Below are 21,068 nucleotides of genomic sequence, written 5' to 3' on the forward strand. Positions count from 1 at the left end.
TTATTTATAAAGAAAGATAGCAAGAGAGGAACAAAGGAACTACAAAACAGCCAGGAAAAATTAATTCAATGGAATTAGTAAGTCTTAACCAATCAATCATTACTTTTATTTATTTATTTTATTGAGTTTATTGAGGTGACACTGCTTAATAAAATCATGGAGGTTTCAGGGGCACCGTTCTAGAACACATCATCTGTGTATTGTGCTGTGTTCACCATCCAAAGTCAAGTCTCCTTTCAGCACCGTTCATCCCCTATACCCTCCTTCCCCTTCCCTCTCTCCCCGCCCCCACCACAGTCGCCAGGGACTTTTACATTCCGGCCCCAGCGACCCTTTCTGACATCACCTTCCCCTGGTGCCACGTGGCACACTGGACTCTGTGACCTGTTCCAGCGCCCTTGCTTCTTTTTACTGCCTGAACTGTCACTGACATCTCGACAGCTGCCGTCCATAATCCTGGTGCTTATCATTCCCTCCCCTTCCCACAGACCAAAGAGGAAGTTCTCTTCTGTGTTACCATAGTGTTGACACTATAATTCTGACCTCAGTTATTTCTTGTTGCTCGTAGGCTTTTTTCCTCCTGTGAGCTGTGAGCAGTTTCATGGCAGGAACCTTCTGTCCTCACCCGTTCCTCCTCACACCCCGACACCTGGCAAAGTGCTCATCACAGGTGCCGAGGAAGGATATTCGTGGAAACAATTGTGGTGTTTTAAGTATTTGATAAGCCGTGGGGCTCGATGTAGATTGCTCTTAATTTAGTATTAATCCTGATAACAGGTTTCTAATATCACCGTGTTAGTTTCCTGATGAGCAAAATAAAAATGTTAGTCTGTGCTATGTAGCAATTCAAGTGTAAGAACAAATAAACAACTCAAGTGCCAGGAAGAATGTTGGCAAACTCCTTTCTCCCGCACACTGAAGAAAGTGAGGGGTTGCCTGCCAAGATGAAGACTCAGATTTTGGATATTTTGCTTGGCCTGAATTTGCTTAGATGCGAAAAATAGGGGATTAGATTTCCCTTTAACTTTAAAATTATGTTCTTGCAATGATTCTATTTAACAAGTGTTAAATTTTCATAAACATTTTTTGGTGCTCACATTAGCAATAAAATCTACACTAAAAGTCCTTTTTCCAGCAACACGTCAAAGCATGTTCTGAAGTTTATTTGACCACCAATAATGATGTGCAAACACATTAGGCGATCACTTCCACAACTGCTCTGCTTCTTTAAGAGACCTCGGTTGTTAAGTTGGAAGGCCATTAAACTGTATGAGGGTCAATAAAAGAATAAAAATGTCATTTGTTAGTGATCTGAGTACAAGGAACTTGATCCTAGTTCGGTATCCGTGTCCATACGCTGCTGACCGGCATCGAGAGGGAGCGCCTGGTCTCCGCAGTTGCATTTCCTCGGAATGGCTTCCGGACGTCTAATCAAGCTCCTGGTATTTGAGATTCTTGAGTTTGCTGCTTTCTCCATTCCCACGCTTGTGATTATGGAACAGTTTGCGGCTGCCTATCAGATGACAAGGAATGGAGCAGACAAAACTCACTATTGGCTGATCGTCTCCTGCTCAGTTGCCTATGTGGCTTCAGTGAGTCTGTTGATTTGGGTGCCCATAAAAGTTCTCTTACACAAGAAACATCGTCTTACCAAAAAAATTAAAGGATGGTGAGTAAAAGAATCCTTTAGCAGAGAATCCCTGAGATGCTTTCAAAGACATTTTCTCATGTACTATGTATAAGGGTGTTAACAGAGTGGAAATGTGTATAGTGTAAGATTAAGGAGAAATAACAACCACTGTTTCTATAAATGTATTGATATTATGGTATCTTTCATATTTTTGTAGGGTCATTTTTTTACTGACTGAAAATAATCAATTACAAGTGTTTAAAAAACAGGAGCTAGCAGAAGTCCATGATACTCTGAGAAGTAAATGTTGGGCCCAATTCCTTTGTACATTTTACTGCATAAAATTTAAAGAAACCACAATCATAGATGATAATATAGAATTTTCCTTTTATGTAAAACTTAAGTAGTGTCTATTTTTAAATGCTTTGTTACATGTCTTGCAGGTCTTGGGCATCCTTTGGCCATTAACCAACTGATTTTTTAGGCAACTATGTCCTTTAATTAGATTTAGAAAAATAATACTTTACTATGTTGATAAATTCTGTTACCCTTGTGGGGGGAAGTACTTCAATAATTATACAAAATATTTTAAATAAATTAAGATTTAATATTGATTTAACTGACAGTTTAGATAATGATTATATCAAACCATGCAAAGGTATTAAGAACAAAAAATCTCAGATACCAATATATTTTTCTTTTTAGGTCTTCAGATCTGATTCTCACTCATCTGGGATTTCTATGTATTCTTTGATAGCTTAAATGTTCTTTCATTCTGATCTTTTATTTAAAAGTTGAACAGCATAGAATGCATTTGAGAAGCAAGGAACTGTAAATTTTAACATAATCAAGGGTGGAAATATAAAAATGACTACAGATATAGCTAGGAACACTGTTGGGGGGGTGCAGAGGGAGGGCTGAAGTGTGGGGTTCAGGAAGTGCTCTTAGGGCGCTGATACCCATGTGGCCTCCAGAATCACGCTTTCCCGGGGAACTTCAGTTCTCTGTGGGCAGAGCCCCTGAGGGGTTTGGGGAAATAAGACATTTGGTTGGCAGGAAATAAAACATTTGGTTGGCACTGCTTTTATTGGTGGGGTTTAGGGGTCTTCCACACCTTGACCCAAAGCCACAATGGGGGCCACATCAGCCTCATGCATGCCTTCAAAGGGCTGAGTGTAATTTCAGCTCCTTAACAGTTAAGGAGTAATTACATTTATACAGTCCTAAAATGATTTCTGCCATTTGAAGGCAACCTCAAGGCTGATGTGGCCCCTGGTGAAAATGAGTCTGACACCCCTGTGGAAGAGTATCTAAGGGCTGGGTTTGGAGCTGAGCTGGGGCCTCCATTCCTACACTCCCTGAGAGTTGCTTTGGCCATCTAAGTCTCCTGGCCAAGCCAGGGAGCTTTGAGGGAATGGTAGGAGGTTCAAATGACCACAGGACCAAACTGTGGGAAACTGGCCATGGCAGCCCAGGAAGCAGCTTCTCTCTCTCTCTCTCTCTCTCTCTCTCTCTCACACACACACGCACATGCACACACACAGGCTCAAATTCCTAGGACTCTAGGTCCTTAATATCATTCAGACAGCAAATCTTTCCATGTCATGTATCATCATCATCATCAAGCTATAATTGTTTCTTTACTGCTCATTTATGTGCTGAGAGATTTATGGATTTCATTTCATTCTCTACCACCTCATGCAAGGGGGTATTTTGATAAGTTTGTTATTATTACTTGGGAGAGGAAAGTGATGATTAGATGGTTATACAACTTTCCCAGTCAGTTAACTACTGAGAGAAAGGGCCAGGCTTTGGACTCAGGACCCTCTGACTCCATCATTGGTATCCATAATTGGTATTCCTGACCACCACCCTAACCTGCCTCTTTGAATGTTCCAGGCTCTTGGGACAATTGAGAATAAGGAGGAGAGTAAGTTTGAGGAAAGTAAGTTTCTCTTCTACTCCCCAGTGCACATGTTTCCTTTCTTTTTAGAGAAACGTCAATTTATGGTTGCCTCTTGTGCACCCCTCTACTGGGGACATGGCCTGCAACCCAGGCATGTACCCTGACTGGGAATAAAAATGGCAGTCCTTTGGTTCACAAGCCCACACTCAATCCGCTGAGCTACACCAGCCAGGCCACATGCTTCCTTTTGTACATCTGGTTTAGGCAGTCTTCTTGTATTAAGGTACATTGGGCTGTCACAACAATTATATTTCAGTAATTTCTTTTGTGAAATACTCTTTGGTTTTTCCTTTCTACTTTTGGATGTGGCTGGCCATAAGTGTTCTAAATAGTTTTAGATATAAGACAGGTTATCTATAATTTCAGTGAAACTATTTTTTCATGGTCTCATGGCATGAGTGCTATCATGTTATTATCTCTTCCGGGCACAGAAGAGAATGGCTTACTAAGCACTATTCTAGGAGTTTCATGCATTCTGTACTACTGCATTTGAACTTTATGACAACCCAGTGAGTTAGTTATGTGCTAGTGTTCTCATTTTATAGGCAAAGAAATAGAAACTCAAAGAAATGATTAACTCTGTCAGGTGATAAACTCCGTAAGTGGTAGAACCGGGATTTGTGAGTCCAGATCAGTCTGTTCCGTGCTATTTCCTCTATCGTGTGCAACTTCCTTATTTTTTCTGACTTTGAATGCCAAGTGTGTTTCAAGAATAATTCAACCTTGTTAGTGTATTAGGATGCATTTCCCCCAAAGATTTATATTTGGACATTATATGTGGCTCCCCAAAGTGCATTTGGATATTTTAATATACGTGGTAATACAGAGTGTGCCATGTATCCTAATTGCTAGCTGAAGATAGTGCAAAAGTAATTGCTACTGTAGGAAGTAGGTATTAGAAGTATGAATTAGTTTTGAAGAATAAATAGTTGTTTCTGTGAAATTCCATAGGTCCTTAGCATTCACAGTTATATTGTTGATGGGCCTCTTTGAGAACCTCCCTGTCGGTCCATGTCGGCCTCAAGAGTGAGGCTGGTTCCAGAGGAGAGTGAGTCAGGAGCTTGCGAAGGGTGTGCCCGGCAGCACAGCTTCGAGGTGCAGTCCTGAGATGAAGTCCCAGCTTTGACAAAGACCGTGATGCCTTGTGTGAGGTATTGACATTCTTGGAATTTTACTTTTCTCATGAGCAAGAAAGGACAACCTAGTTTCTTCACTGGAATGTTGTTTTGAGAAACTGAGTAAGATTATGCACATGAAGTTCTAAGAATAGTGCCTGGCACTAAATGGATGTTAATGTTACTACCCCAGGTTGAATTTAGTGTTTCCATTTAAAACATGGTCTTGTTGAATCCTCAGAATGACTCTGAGAAGTGGTAGACGTGATGATAAAACTGGTTAAATGGAAGAAAATTCTATGCTATTTAAGTAATGCTCTTCATGTTTGGAGAATCTTACACTTTTTTTTTTCTTTGAGAATTATTGAGCCAGTAGAGTGATATAATGAATATCTTCTAAGGCAGCAGTCCTGATGTTTTTGACACCAGGCACTGGTTTTGTGGAAGACAATTTTTCCTTGAATGGGTGTGAGGTAGGGCGGTGGGAGGGATGGTTTCAGGATGATTCAAGTGCATTATATTCAAGTTCACCTCCTGCTGTGTGCCCTAGTTTCTCATGGTAGGTGGGGGAGGGATGTTGGGGATGTCTGTTCTAAGGTATTCTTCATATCTGCAGTGCTTTTAGATTTCATTTTTTTCACTTCATCTGTATGCCAGTGTTGCGAGGTGGCCCAAGGAGATGTAATTCCAGTTTTATGAGGGAGGAAACGATGTCAGAAAGCTGAAGATACACAGCATGGTCTGAACTTTAACCTGGTTCTCTTTCCTTTATTCTTGTCCAACACTTCCTCATTCTTTTAGAATGACTGTTCCTTGTCAGGGATGCCTGTCATAATTCATAACAGACTAGGCATATGAAAGGAATGAAGAAAAGCTACTTATATACAGACTAAATTGTATATCCCATTAACCAAGAAATCCTTTCCTATAATAATAGTAAATGTGTGAAACCATTGAGTGAGGCTAGCCAGAAGCTGCAGCAGACCTGTGGGGAGAGGGTCCCTCGAGGCAGGATAGTGCTGGAGGGCTCAGTGGGATTCCTAGACTGCCTTGGGACCCACGGTTATGTTTCAGGAATTCTCTCAAGTCTTACTTACTTACTTATTTACTTCAGGCAAAGGCATGTCATAAATCCTGAGCAGGGCCTAGTTTGAAAGATTTCGCACTTTAGACTATATTTAACCTTGCTGAGGTCCTTAACATATTGGATGAGATTTTGCTGTTGATTTGTTTCAGGTAGTGTGTAGTAATAGTAGTGGTAATAGTAGTTGTAGTCATAGTAAAATAAGAATATGTTTTGAACAGTTACTGTGTACCAAGCATAGTTGTAAACACATGGCCTATGTTATTTTAATTAATTCTATAACCTTATTATGTAAGAACACGTATAGCGACCATTTGCCAAATGAGGAAATTAGGGCAGAGAGATGAAAAGACCACGGAGCCAGTAAGCCCTGGAGCCACTACTGACCCCAGGGTGCCTGTCTGTGGAGCCTGGTCTCCAGAGCACCTTGCTGTTCCACAGCAGCTCACACAGGTGATGTGCACAGCACCAGTAATCTCTGGGCACTGCTGGGCAGACTGGCTAACCTCAAGGAAATAGAGCTCGCTCTCTTCTCACGCTCTGAGAATGTCATCAGCAATTATCATGAACTAAATCAACACTGGTGCTTAACAGTTACTTCTTCCCGGATCACTACCACTTCTTGCAGTGGGTCTGTCATCCTCTTAAATATTCAGTAGAAGTAATTGTGGGATACCTGGCCAAAGGCTTTCTCTTCCTTGCCTCCCTCCCATATCCAGTAAATCAGCAAGAGTATATTTACTTTTGCATTTCTCCCCCAGCATACACAATAAATCACCAGATTCCATTAATTCTTCCTCTTTAATCTTTCTTACTTCAGCTCGTGGTTCTCCAGGATTGTTTTCCTCACCCCAGTTAGGCCTTCATTTCCAGGCATGGTTTCCCAAATTTCCTTAGGTTCCAATCCATGGTCAGATCACTGTCCTGGTTGTTTTGTTCAAGGAAGCACAAAGTGCATTGTATTAATGCTGGGGCTTGGACAACCTCCAATCAGCAGTTGTCCTTGTCCTTTGCTTCTCTCTGCTCCGATTTCCTTTGCAGCCTTTGTTCACAGAGTAATAATCTTCTTGAAAAATGTTTTCTGCATGTCACTTCCACCCCTGAAAAATCTACTGTTTCCTTACTTGTATAGTTCAGTGTTGACAATATACATACCACAGAATCCTAAGTCTGGGTGACACCTTAGTTTTTCTGCTACTTGATTTCTCACAATACAGACAGTCTCCCTCTGATTTTAAAAGGGAATTCACTGTATTTTGTCTCTGTGAGCATAGTCTTATTTCCCTATTTTGAAATAAAATCTACCACATGACTTCCTCCCCATCTTCTTTGTAGACTGCAGGTCCTCTGCCCTCTATTTGCCAGTGAATTTGGCCATGGCCAGCAGTACTACCCACTGCCCCCTAATTAGATCTTTTCACTGGTTTTCAAGCACTTTTGTTGGCTCTGATAATAAAAACCACACTTGCATGATGATGGTTCCCAAAATTGTGTGTCTGGGGATGACTTCTCTGAGCTCACTGTATGTATATTAAAGCTTTTCAAATATTTGAAATAGCCTACCAATCTGCTAGCCCAACTACATCTCATCACAGTCTGTGAAGTCTTCTCTTCCCCAGAGTCCAGGTGTCATCAACTATTCTTGTCCTGTGATTTCTGGACTTTTCCCTTTTGGAGCTCTCCTTGGGATGCTGGCTGTCCTGCTAGTGTGTGGATGTGACTTCATAATGCCCTGATGTCCTAATGATGCAGCTAATGACTTCAGCTCTTGATGAAATGTATTGACTTCAATGGTAGCTGTATCACTTTTTTCATAGCTGAGGGTGTGATTGACTAAATTAATTCCTTGAAAAACTTGCTTTCCCTGCACAGTTTCCTCATCTTGTGTCTCAGAAACTCCTATAACCTGTAAGTGCCTTAAAGCCAGAGTGTGTCTTATGAGTCTTTGTATCCTTAAAACAGAGTGTTGGACACACACAGTTTACATGAATAGGTCAATGGATAAATACTCGAACTATTCATTAAACCTGAATTCAATAATATACTCTTACCTCTATTCAATATCATTATATTGATTTAGTCATATTTTAATTAATTGCAATCTTCTGAATCCTGATAATATCATTCAAAATGCTTGCTGTCCTACTTAATTTTGTGTCCCCTACAGGTGAGATAAACATGTATATCTTCCTCACCTCCCAGAATTACTAGTAATGTATTTAATGGCACAGTTTTACTGGAAATCCTCCAGGTTAACAGTGATCCATTAGTCCACCTCAGGGTTTGTTAGAATAGCTGTGAATTTACCTGTTTGAACTTCCTTCCAGTTCCCATTTCTCATTCACTGAGTCCCTCTTTTATAAACATTTACTGAGTAGCCACTGACTGCCTGGCATTCAAGACTGTCCATTCTCTGACTTTATTTTCTGAACTACCACCCTACAAAGATGCTTCATTCCCAAGCTACTGTTGGGGAATACTTGAATATACATTAGGTATTGTCCCCTTCCTTGGGGAACTTATAGTCTGCTGTGGAGACTGCACAGTTACACATGAAAATATTGGAAAGTAATGTAAAACAATATACACTAAATCACTAAATTGTATGTGGTTGCCACAAGTCTTTGATGAGCCCAGAGAAGAGAGTCATCAAAACTTTGTACCAATAGTGTGGAAGATGCTCTATTTTTTTTTAAGATTTTATTTATTTATCTTTAGAGGGGAAGGGAAGGAGAGAAGGAGAGAAGTATCAATGTATGGTTGCCTCTCGTGAGTCCCCTGCTGGGAACTGGCCTGCAACCCAGGCATGTGCCCTGACTGGGAATCGAACCGCGATCCTGTGGTTCGCAGGCCCGCGCTCAATCCACTGAGCTATGCCAGCCAGGGCAAGATGCTCTATTTTTTAAAATATTTACCCAAGGATATATTTATTTATTTGAGAGGGACAGAGATGTGATTGATGTGAGAAACATCAATTGGTTATCTCTGGTATGTGCCCCAACTGAGCATTGAACCTGTAACCTTTTGGTGTATGGCACAATGCTCTAACCAACTGAGCCACCCAGCCAGGGTGAAGGTGCTCTTTCTAATTTACGTTTCCTACCCTCCATCTCACTCCATCAGCCCCACCACACAATGCCCTTCACTCAGCAGGTATTCAATAGACGTGGGTGGCTTATTAAGAGAGCGTTGTACTTTTGAGTAGTAAGAGAAATTCTCAAAAGGAAACCTGGATTTGAGTCAAGCTAGGAGCAGGAAGACACTCCAGAGTGGATGATGAATTTGAATGATGATCTGGTATAGGAATAAGCATGACTTGTTTAAGAGGTGGGAGAAGATCAATGTGCTGAGAAAGGAAGAAATAGGGAGAAATTGCCTGGACAGATTGCAGAGTGCATAGGAATGTGAGTTTTGGAGTCAGAAATACCTGGATTAGAACTCATCTTTCACCCAGCTATGGGATCTTCGGCAAATTAACTAAGACTTCATCATTACTTTGTTCATACGTAAAATAAGGATGATGCCCCATACAGAGAGTGGTTGTGGGGTTTGAGTAAAGCCTGTGAGATGCTCTTCTGTAGATCTTGGCACAGAGCAGGAGCTCCCTGAAATGACTGTAGGGACAGAGTGCTATTGTTTTATGTTGGAAGCCTTGAAAGACTGGGAGGAATCTTGGTCTTAACAGTTTAAGTAAAAGAACCTGTGTGAGTTTCTGAGCAGGAAGAGGTTTTCCAAGTTACCTGACCTCTTCACCCACCATGCTTCTTGTGTGAGGAGTCTCAGGACAAGAATTCTTGCTGCAGAAACAGGAACGTTTAACTCACCCTGGCTGAGCTCAGATCTTTCTTCACAGGCCTGCTCATGGGAGAGTCCTTCTTCCTGACAGGCTACTACAGATGCGCCCAGAGCTCTACTGGTATCGCCCTAACTCAGCCTTTCATCTGAACGTTACACCAAGAGCACACAGGTCCTTCTCTTCAGCCAATCTGTCCTGTGGTTTCAGTCTTGCTTTAGTTTCAGCTTGAGTACGCCTTCAAAGAAGTGTCTGTGATATTTCTAACATAAATGCTATAACTTGTTGGATGTGTTTCTTAAGATCGCTTTTATGAAGTACCACAAACTTGGTGGCTTAAACGTCAGAAACTCATTGTCTCCCGGTTCTGGAGGCTGGAAGTCTGAGGTCAAAGTGTCGTTGAAGTTGGTTCCTGCTGAGGGCTGTGACAGAGAATCAGTTCCAGGCTTCTCCTCTTGCTTCTGCCGCTTTGCTGGCCCTCACTGGCACTCCTTGGCTTGCAGATGTATTGCCTGTTTGATCTCTGCTTTCATCTTCACACGTCCCTCTCCCTGTGTCTCATCGCATAGTCTTCTTTTGGGCATGTCTACTTCCAAATCTTTCCTTTTGTAAAGACACCAGTCATGTTGGATAAGGGCCCACTATAATGGCCTCCTTTTAACTTGTTACCTCTGGAATGAGCCTATTTCCAAATATAGTCACATTCTGAAGTACTTTGGGTTGGGACTTCAATATGGTTTTTTTTTTGAGACAATTCAACGGATAACAGCCTGCCTTTTGTGCCCCTGCCCCTTGTCCCTGAACATTCTTCCCATGTGCAAAATAGCATTCACTCCATCTCAGCATCTTCAAATGCTTTAATCATTCCAGCATCAAGTCTAAGTACAAAATTCCATGTAAAACATCATGAACTCAGAGTTCTAAAATGCATCATCTAAAATACTCTACTCAGTTATGGGTGAGACTCGGTATGATTCTTTCTGGGGCAAAAATTCCTTTCTGTCTATAAAGTCGTGCAGCCAGGCAACAAGTGACTTGCTTCTCAGACACAGTGTGGGACTGGCACAGGTGGGACGTTCCCATTCCTCCACAAGGGACAAGTGCGAAGGACGGAGGGAGTCACGGGTTCCAAGCAAGTCTGAATGCCGGCAGGGCAAATTTCATTACATTTTAAGGCTGCTCTGAAATTGTATGCTCTATATTCTGGGCTCATCAGGGTGGGGTTTTACCCCCTTGGCCATGGGCTGTAACCTTGCCTTTTAGATTTGAGGAGGGAACATCTGGACCCCTTTGATGGTGGTCCTGGCAAATCCAGGGCCTCTGTAACACCATAGGTCATTCTTCCTTTTTCTTGAAACATAAGACATTTACATCCCAGTGGCTCCGTCAGTGCATTTCCTGCCTATTGTATCCCAGAGGTCTGAGCCTTCCTTCATTTTGTCCCATCTCTGGCCCCCTTCGGTGAAATCTGTGGGTGTTTCTGTAAAGTAGTTAATTGGATCCACAAGCCACCCCCTTAGTGTTCTCTCCAGAACATGCTCTCTCATTTTTTCTAATATTGATAGGCTAAAAATTTTCCAAATCTTCAAGTTCTGGCTCATTTTTATTGAATAATTTCTTCTTCAATTTACCTCTTTTTTTGTGCATTTTACTATAATCAGCAAGCAGAAACCAGACAGTACCTTTAATGCTTTGCTTAGAAATATCCTCAGCTAAAGACCTGGATTCATTGCTTACAAGTTGTACATTCTACCCCACATAACACAATTCAGCCAATGTCTCTGCCCACTTATTAAAAGGATCCCTTTTCCCCCAGTTACCAGTAGCATGGTGTTCATTCCCATATGCTGCCTCACCAGAAGCACCTTTAACATTCATGCTTCCAGTACCTGTTCTTGACAATATACGTATTCTTTAGGGGGAGAGAGGTTTTCTCTGCAGCCCTCTTTTTTCCTTTCAAACTCTCACCAGAATCTCCACTAACGGTCTTTTCTAGGCAATCTAACTTTTTCTAGCATGCATCTTCCCACTCTTCCAGACTCTATCCATTATCTAGTTCCAAAGCTACTTCCACCTTTTAGGTATTTGCCACAGAAGTACCCCAATTCCCTAAAGCAGATGGCATTTGTTTCCTGCATCTGCCAACAAAGTACTTTTCACTGGGTGGCTTAAGCAACAGAAATGTATTGTTCCCTGGTTCTGGAAGGCTGAGGTTGGAAGCCTGAGATCAAGGTGTTGGAAGAGTTGGTTCCATCTGTGGGCTGTGAAGGAGAATCCGTTCCAGTTCCAGACCTTTCTCCTAGATTCTGTTCTTTTGTCGGCCCTCTTTAACAGTCTTTGGCTTGTAGATGCATCACTCTGATTGATCGCTGACTTTATTATTACGTGGCGTCTTCCTGTGTTTCTTCTCACAGCCTTCTCTCTGTGCATATCTTTCTCTAAATTTCCCCTTTCCATAAGGATACCAGTCATGTTGAATTAAGGCCCACCCTAATTACTTCATTTTAACCTATCTCTTTAAAAATGCTGTTTCCTAATAAGGTTACAATCAGAGGTACTAAGGGTTGGGATTTCCAACATTTTTCAGGGGATGTAATTCAACTCATAACATTTATTAATAAATTATAAACATATTAGCAGTAAGTCAAACTTTCCAAATATGTTATCATTATTTCTAGTTAAATACAATAAAGACTTGGATTGATATTTATTTATTAATTATTCTACTTGTTCAGTTAGTGTTTAGTTTATTGAGTTTCTACTATGTGCCAGATATTCTCTAGCATCATGATGTTCTTGAACTTGGCTAAGAAACAAGTTACATTTTTATTTTCACTAATCTCACATTGAAAGCTAGCACTTCTTATCATTTAAAAAATTTTTAAATTTAATTATTGTTCAAGCACTGTTTTCTGTCTTTTATTCCTATCCCAGCCCACCCCCCCAGTGCTCCCCACCTCCCTCCCATTTCCACCCCCGTTAGTTTTTGTCCATGTGTCCTTTATACTTGTTGCTGTGAATCCTTCCCCCTTTCCCCTGAAATTCCCTCCCGTCTCCTCTCTGGTCATTGTCCGCCTGTTCTGTATTTCAGTGTCTTTGGTTATATTTTGCTTGCTTGTTTCTTTTGTTGTTTAGCTTCCTGTTAACGGTGATATCATATGGTATTTGTCTTTCACCACCTGGCTTATTTCACTCAGCATAATGCTTTCCAGTTCCATCCATGCTGTTGCAAAGGGTAGTAGCTCCTTCTTTCTTTCTGCTGCATAGAATTCCATTGTGTAAATGTACCATAGTTTTTGTATCCATTCATTTACTGATGGGCATCTAGGTTGCTTCCAACTCTTGGCTATTGTAAATTGTGCTGCTATGAACATTGGGGTGTACAGGTTCTTTTGGATTGGTGTTTCAGACTTCTTGTCGTTTGAATGTTGATAAAACTACAGAGGTATTAGCATGACCTATAATTTTATTAAATAGATCTATTCATATTCCTTAGATCATTTCATATTAGGATATGATTGTTATAGATTTTAAAAGTTGAATATATTGAGGGGAGGCATTAGTTCATAAGATCATATATATTTCAAGTGTACAATTCTACAACACATCATCTGTATATTCTATTGTGTGTTCACCACCCCAAGTCAAATCTCCTTCTATCACCCTTTATCCCTACTTTACCCCATTCTACCTCTCCCCCCCACACCCTCTGGTAATCACTGTTGTCTGTGTCTATGAGTTTTGTTTTGTTTAATCACTCACCTTTTTCACTCAACCCCCCAACCCCTGTCCCCTCAGACAGCTGTCAGTCTGTTCTCTGTATCTATGAGTGTGTTTCTATTTTGTTTGTGAGTTTATTTTCTTAATTAGATTTCACATATAAGTGAAATTGTGTGGTATTTGTCTTTCTCTGAATGGCTTATTTTGCTTAGCATAAATGCTCTCCAGATCCATCCATGCTATCACAAATGGTAAGATTTTCTTCTTTTTACGACCGAGAAGTATTTCACTGTGTAAATGTACCACTGCTTTTTTATCCACTACTCTATTGATGGGCACTCGGGCTGCTTCCATAGCTTGGCTATTGTAAATAAGGCTGCAATGAGCATAGGGGTGTATATATCCTTTCAAAGTAGTGTTTTGAATTTCTTTGCATTTTTCCCAGAAGCAGAATTGCTGGATCATAAGGCAGTTCCATTTTTAATTTTTTGAGAAAATTTCTTACTATTTTTCAGAATGGCTGCACCAGTCTGCATTCCCACCAATAGTACATGAGGATTCCCTTTTTTCCACATCCTCATTCAATACTTGTTTGTTGATTTATTGATGGTAGCCATTCTGACAGGTGTGAAATGATATCTCCTTGTGGTTTATTGGCATTTCTCTGATGACTAGTTACATTAAACATCCATTCATATTTCTATTGGCCATCTGTATGTTCTCTGTGAAGAAGTGTCTGTGCAGGTCTTTGGCTCATTTTTTCAGGGGGTTGGTGTTGAATTATATAAGTTCTTTATAAATTTTGAATGTTAACCCCTTACCAGGTTTCATTGATGAATATACTCTCCCATTCAATGAGTTGTCTTTTCAGTTTGTTGTACTTCTATTTGATTATTTTTACTTTGTTTCCTTAGCCTATAGAACTATAGCAGAAAAAATATTGTGAAGAGAAATATCTGAGACTTTACTGCCTATGGTTTCTTCTAAGGAGTTTTATGGTGTTGATGCTAACATTTAAATATTTAATCTATTTTGAGTTTATTCTTGTGTACTGTGTAAGAAGGTAGTCTAGTTTCATTTTTTTGTGCATATTTGTCCAATTTTCCCAACACCATTTATTGAAGACTGTTTTTCCCCTTTGTATGTCTTGGCTTCCTTTGTCAAATATTAATTAATCATGATGACATGGGTTTATTTCTAGGCTATTATGTTTTATTGATCTACATGTCTGTTTTTATACCATTACCATACTGTTTCGAGTACTATGGCCTTGAGGTATAATCTGATATCAGGTGACAAGATTTCTCCAACTTTGTTGTTTCTCAAGATTTCTGTGGCTTTTGGGGGTCTTTTGTGGTTCCATTTAAATTTTTGGAATATTTTCATTTTCTGAAATATGCCAATGTGTCTTGATAGGAATTGTGTTGAAACTATAGATTGCTTTGGGTCTATGGACATTTTAATTATGTTAATTCTTTCTATTCATTAACATAGTATACACTTCCACTTATTTGTATCTTCTTCAATTTCTTTCTTCAGTGTCTTATAATTTTCCAGAGGTAAAAGTATAAGTCTTTTTACCTCTGTGGTTAAATTTATTCCTAGGTATTTTATTTTATTTTATTTTTGGATGCAATTGCAAATGGGATTTTTTTCTTAGTTTCTCTTTCTGATAGTTCATTATTGTGCACATAAAATTACAACTGTTTTCTGGATATTAATTTGTATCCTGTTACTTTACTAAAGTCATTGATCACATCTAGCAGACTTTTTGTGGAATCTTTAGGGTTCTCTGTATACAGTATCATGCCATCTACAAATAAAGACAGTTTTACTTCTTCCTCTGCAATTTGGATATGTTTTATTTCTTTTTCTTGTCTGATTACTGTAGCTAGTAATTCTAGTACTGTGTTGAATAAGAGTGGTGAGAGCAGACATCCTTATATTGTTTCTGATCTTAGGAGAAACACTTTCAGTTTTTGCCTATTGAGTATGATGTTGACTGTGTGTTTGTCATATACGGCCTTTATTACATTGAGGTATATTCCCTCTATGCCCACTTTGTGAAGAGTTTTTATCATAAATGGTTGCTAGGATTTTATCAAATGCTTTTGCTGTGTCTATTGATATGATCGTATAATTTTATCCTTTATTTTGTTTAGATGGTGTATAAACATTTTGTCAGTGTTGTTCAGATCGTCTGATTTGTTGGCATATAGTTATTCATATCTCCTTATAATCCTTTGTATTTCTTTGGTGTCAGTTGTTACTTCTCCTCTTTAATTTCTTATTTTATTTATTTGGGTGCTCTCTATTTTTTATTTATGAGTCTGGTTAAAGGTTTGTCACTTTTTATCTTTTCAAAGAACAAGTTCTCAGTTTCATTGATCTTTTGTATTTTTTTAGACTCTAATTTCTACTCTGATCTTTACTATTTCCTTTCTTTTACTCACTTTTGGCTTTATTTTTCTTTATCTAGTACCTTTAAGTATAATGATAGATTGTATATTTAAGATTTTTCATATTTCTTGAGGAAGGCCATAATGCTATGAGTTTCTCTCTTAGGACTACTTTTGTTGTGTACCATAGATTTTAGGTTGTTTTGTTCTCATTTTCATTTGTTTCATGGTAACTTTAGTTCTTCCTTAATCTAATTGTTAACCCATTCATTGTTTAGTAACATTATTTAGCTTCCATATCTTTGTGTGTTTTTCAGTTTTTTCTTGCAATTGATTTTTTGCTTCATATCATTATTGTCAGAGAAGATGCTTGATGTGATTTCAGTCTTCTTAAATTTATTGAAATTTGTTTTGTGTCCTAACATGCGGCCTACCCTAGAAAATGTTCCATGTGCACTTGAAAAGAAAAGAAAAGAATATTCCATTGTTTTGTGGGTTAAATGCTCTGAAGATAACAAATCCAGATATTAAATCCTTCTGCTCTAGTGTGTTATTTAAAGCCACCATTTTTTTGCCTATTTTCTTTCTTGAGGATTTATCCATTGATGTAATAAGTTTGCTAAAGTCTCCTAATGTGACTGTATTACTGTCAATCTCTTGCTTTATGACCATCAAGATTTGCTCTACATATTTAAGTGCTCATTAATGTGTGCGTGTGTGTTTACAAGGGTTATATTCTCTGTTGGATTGCTCCCTTTATCATTATATAGTGTCCTACTTTGTCTCTTTTTATAGCCTTTGTTTTAAACTATTTTGTCAAGTATTAGTATTGATACCTCTGCTTTTTGTCAAGTATTAGTATTGATACCTCTGCTTTTTCTTTCATTCCTGTTTGCATAATGTATGTTCTCTTTAATTCTTACCTGAGGACGTGTTTCCCTTTATTTTTATAGTGAGGGAAAGGGAGAGAGAGAGAGAAACATGGATGTGAGAAACATTAAGTGGTTGATTCCCATATGTTTCTCAACCAGGGAATGAACCCCTTACCTAGGCATGTGCCTGGGAATTGAAAGAGCAACCTTTTGATACATGGACTGGCACTCCAACCAATTGAGTCACGTGGCCACAGCATATGAAATATCTCTTTCCATTCCTTTACTTTTAGTCTGTGTGTCAATTTTGTTTTGAGGTGGCTCTCTTGTGGACAGCATATACAAGGTCTTTCTGGAAAATGTCCAGCCATTGTTATAATAATGAAAATGGTTTATGTGACATAAATGTAACCTGGCAGCCAAGGGGAGTGGACTGGGATGTGCATGTGAGATCAGTGATGACTTCACTGTACTAGTCAGTGGGAGTGGTAGACGCCATTGAATGAGCATGTGTACTGTGTGTCTGTAGCATTCAAAATGACTGAACAAGGAGAGAAATGAATCTGCATCACATTTTGCAGTAAGCTTTAACATTCTTCTGTGGAAACTATTAGGATCATTCAGGAAGCTACAGCTATGGACAACTAGTGATTGGTAGCTTTTTCATGACAATGCCCATGCATCACATCTCATGCAGAGTTTTTCTGTGAAAAATCAAATCACCCAGGTAACTCGGCACCTTGCTACAGCCCAGATTTGGTGCCCTGCGACTTCTGTCTTTTTTGAAAACTAAAATCACTTTTGAAAGGGCAGAGATTTCAGATCATTGATGAGATTCAAGAAAACATGACAGGGCAGCTGATGGTGACTGGGAGAACTGTGTGAGGTCTCAAGGTGCCTACTTTGAAGGGGACTGAGGTGTCATTGTCCTATGTACAATGTTTCTTGTATCTTGTATCTTCTTTAATAAGTGTATCTATTTTTCATATTACATGGCTGGATACCTTCTGGACAGACCTTGTAGGTGGGTCTTGTTTTCTTATTTATTCAGCTACCCTATGTCTTCTGATTGGGTATTTAAATCATTTACATTTATAAAGAGTATTAGTAGGTGCATATTTATTGCCATTTTATTCTTTATAACTATGTTCCTCTGTTTTTTTAAAAATTATTCTTCTTAAAGAAGATTCTGTAACCTGCCCTTTAATACTGGTTTGGTGGTAATGAGCTCCTTTAGCTTTTTCTTGTATGAGAAGCTTTATTTCTCCTTCAATTTTAAATTATACCCTTGCTGTGTAAGTAGTCTTGATTGTAGGTCCTCGCTTTTCATCACTGAATATTTTATGCTAATCCATTCTGACTTAAAATGTCTCTGTTGAGAGTCAGCTGTCAAAATCTTATGGGAGCTCCCTTGTAAGCAACTAGTTGTCTTTTTCTTGGTGCTTTTAAGATTCTTTCTTTGTCTTTGAACTTTGTTATTTTAGTTATGACATGTCTTACTATGGGCCTCTTTGAGTTCATCTTTTGGGGGATTCTCTGCACTTCCTCAACTTGTGTGTCTTTTTCCTTCACCAGGTTAGAGAAGTTTTTTATAGCCATTATTTCTTAAAATAGGATTTCATTCCTTTGCTCTCTTTTCACCTTCTAGTATACCTATGATGCAGATGTCATTATGCTTCATGTTGTCCCCAAGGTCTTTTAAACTATGCTCATTTTTAAAAATTCATTTTTCTTTTTGCTAGTGTCATTGAATGTTTACTGCTACCTTGTCTTCCAAGTCTCTCATTTGATCCTCTGCTTTGTCCAACTTACTGTTTATTCCTTCTAGTGTGTTCTTTATTTCAGGTATTGTATTATTTATTTCTGACTGGTTCTTTTTTTATGGTCTCTATGTCTTTCTTCATGCTGTCGAAGTTCTCATGCTGTTTAAGTTCCTTGAAATTCTCACTGAATTTCTTGAGCATCCTTAAAACCATATTTTTGAACTCTATACCAGGTGAGGTGCTTGCCTCCATTTCATTTATCTCTTCTGGAGATTTCTCCTATTCTTTAATTTGGGGCTTCTTTCTTTATCTCCCCATTTTGGCTGCCTCTTTGAGTTTACTTCTACATAGGAGGTAGATTTGCTCTATCTCTCAGCCTTGGTAGGGTGTCCTTATGTGGTAGGTGTTTTGTGGCACCCAGTGGCACAATCTTCTTGATCACCTGAGCTGGACGCTCCAGGAATATTCCTTGCGTGGTTTATGTCAGCTTTCTGTTGTAAATGAGTGTTGTTTGCTATTGGCCTGTTTGTACATGAGGTTGACCCTCTGGCTGGCTGGCTGAGTATCAGTCCTGACTACAGTATATGAGCTGCTGTGCAGGTGCTGACCATATGAAGTAGAATTCCTCTGAGAAGGTTGTGGTGCCTGCAAAAACCCTCTGGATATGCCACTTTTGAAGCTCATTGGATCTTTCTGATGTTGTCTGAAGCCGGCCACTTTGTTTGTTCTAGGGTCTCTTGGAGGGGGGGGGACTCTGGTGCTGACCAGTGTTAGATGCTGCCTGTGACTGGCCTTGAGCAACTTGTTTGGAGCTACCAAGAAATCCACAGTTTGTGGCTGCTTCTGCTGGGCCTTGATATATAGTGGGAAGACCAAGCTGCATACTAAGCTGCATACCAAGGACCAAGCTGCGCACCAGGGGTTGGTCAGCAAAATGCCCAAGGCATAACGAGACCCACCTCTGCCTGCCTCAAGCTACTGGCTGCCTGTTGGGCTCAATCACTGAATAGCCTCTGGTAGTATTTGAATTGCATGAAGTAGGTTCTTAGTGAGTCACTTGGCAGGAACCAGATTGATACAGGTTCAAACTCTCTGCCAGTACTAGGTCTGAGGGCTTTCAGCAAAATTTCCAGGGTATACCTAGTCTAGCTGCCCCTTACCAGTTGCCCACAGACCTTTGTGTTGAGACTAGGTCTCAGAGAATCATCATGGTGAGGCCTGCAGTGTTTATCTGGTGCAAACAGACCAAGACTGTAGCCATGTGAAGGAAGGACTTTGCATTGTTTGGGCATGTGAGGGAAAAATGGCCCCAGTCCTAGAGCTATGCAACTCAGTCTGCCCCAGATTCTTCTGGGAGACTGAGCTCAGCAAGGCAGGATAACCAGGAATCAGGAGGGTATGGCTAGTGGATCTACCTCAAGGGGGAGTCAGTTTCATGGAAAAGTGAGGCCACTGGCCCCGAAGCCACACAACTTAGTTACTGGCACCCCTGCGTTTGCCTGGATCGCTATACCTCAGCCAGGCAGCTAACTTTTTAGCAAGGCATGAGGTATGCAGGGTGGGGTTATTGCATTTGCCCAGGCTGATGCTATAAGGAGAAAAGTGCTCCACCCAAGAAAGATGGCATCTGTGGTATGGGTGTGGGACTCAGCACAAGATTCTGGCAGCTGTCTCTTTTACTCTCTCCCCAGAGCCACAAGTCCCAGTCTGTCCTCTCAGTCCACTGAGTCCACTCTGCTCTCCTTCCACTGAAGCCTAGTGTGAGTGGCTGCAGGTGGGATTCTGTGCATTGGCCCCTTAAGGGTGTACCTGTGTATCTAGCAACACCAGTCTGCCTGCTGGATGGAATCGTCCCTGATTTTCACAGCCAGATTTTGTGTGGCTGCCTCCTCCTGGCTCTGGTGTTCCTGGCTGTGGAGCTCAGTGTGGGAATGAGACCCCCCACTTTCCTGACGGGGAACCTTTGCAGCTGAGATATCCCTTGGAATCTCATCCATTACCCTTGGGGATGGCACCAAACTTTTTCTACTTTCCGCCCTTCCTGCCAGTCTTGATATGAGTTTTCTGAATCCTTAGTTGTAATAATTCTCTTCAGCTAGTCTTCAGTTGGTTATTCAGATTGATATCTCTGTATTTTAGTTGTAATTCCAGTTTGGTCCTGGGAGGAGACCAGTGTAACTTTACTCTTCTGCCATCTTGCCTCCACTATAAGTGATTCAGATACTTCAGGATAAGGTTTATGATCTTTACTACCCTGAAATTATAAGTGATTACAGTTTCCACTAGTGATTACAGTTTTTACTTCAGAGAAAATACAAAGACACTCTATTCACAGATAGACACATTTATTAATATATCAAAAAATTAAGGTTTTAGGTTACTTTTTCAAGATAATTGCTCTGCTTTGTAAGTACTATTTTATTTTCTACATTTAAAAATTCTATTCTGAGAAGACTCCATAGGACTTGCCAGAGTACCAGAAATTATATTGTACAAACAAGTTGAAAAACATTGTTCTAGATGGTGAAGAATAAGTATTGAACAATTAGAAAAAACCCCTGCTTCCAAGAAACTTTTATTATTATTTATTTATTTAATTCTTATTCAAGTACAGTTTTCTGTTTTATATTCCCAGCCCTGCCCCCTCAGTGCTTCCCACCTCCCTCCCATTTCCGGCCCCCACCTTAGTTATTGTCCACGTGTCCTTTATACTTGTACATGTGAGT

General features: G+C 39.9%; 1 protein-coding gene across 1 annotated transcript in view; it reads left to right on the forward strand.

Moving 5' to 3' along the window:
* The first annotated feature begins 1,409 nt into the window (after positions 1-1,409).
* Positions 1,410-21,068, forward strand: part of TMEM236 (transmembrane protein 236) — a 43,160-nt gene continuing 23,501 nt past the window's right edge. The window contains exon 1 of the mRNA XM_037060726.1: positions 1,410-1,669. Within this exon, the coding sequence (XP_036916621.1) occupies positions 1,413-1,669 (257 nt within the window). The 5' untranslated portion in view covers positions 1,410-1,412. The remainder of the gene's footprint in view (positions 1,670-21,068) is intronic.

This window comes from Sturnira hondurensis, unplaced genomic scaffold (assembly GCF_014824575.4).
Source record: "Sturnira hondurensis isolate 20B ecotype Veracruz unplaced genomic scaffold, ASM1482457v3 Scaffold0012488, whole genome shotgun sequence".
Taxonomy (NCBI): Eukaryota; Metazoa; Chordata; class Mammalia; order Chiroptera; family Phyllostomidae; genus Sturnira; species Sturnira hondurensis.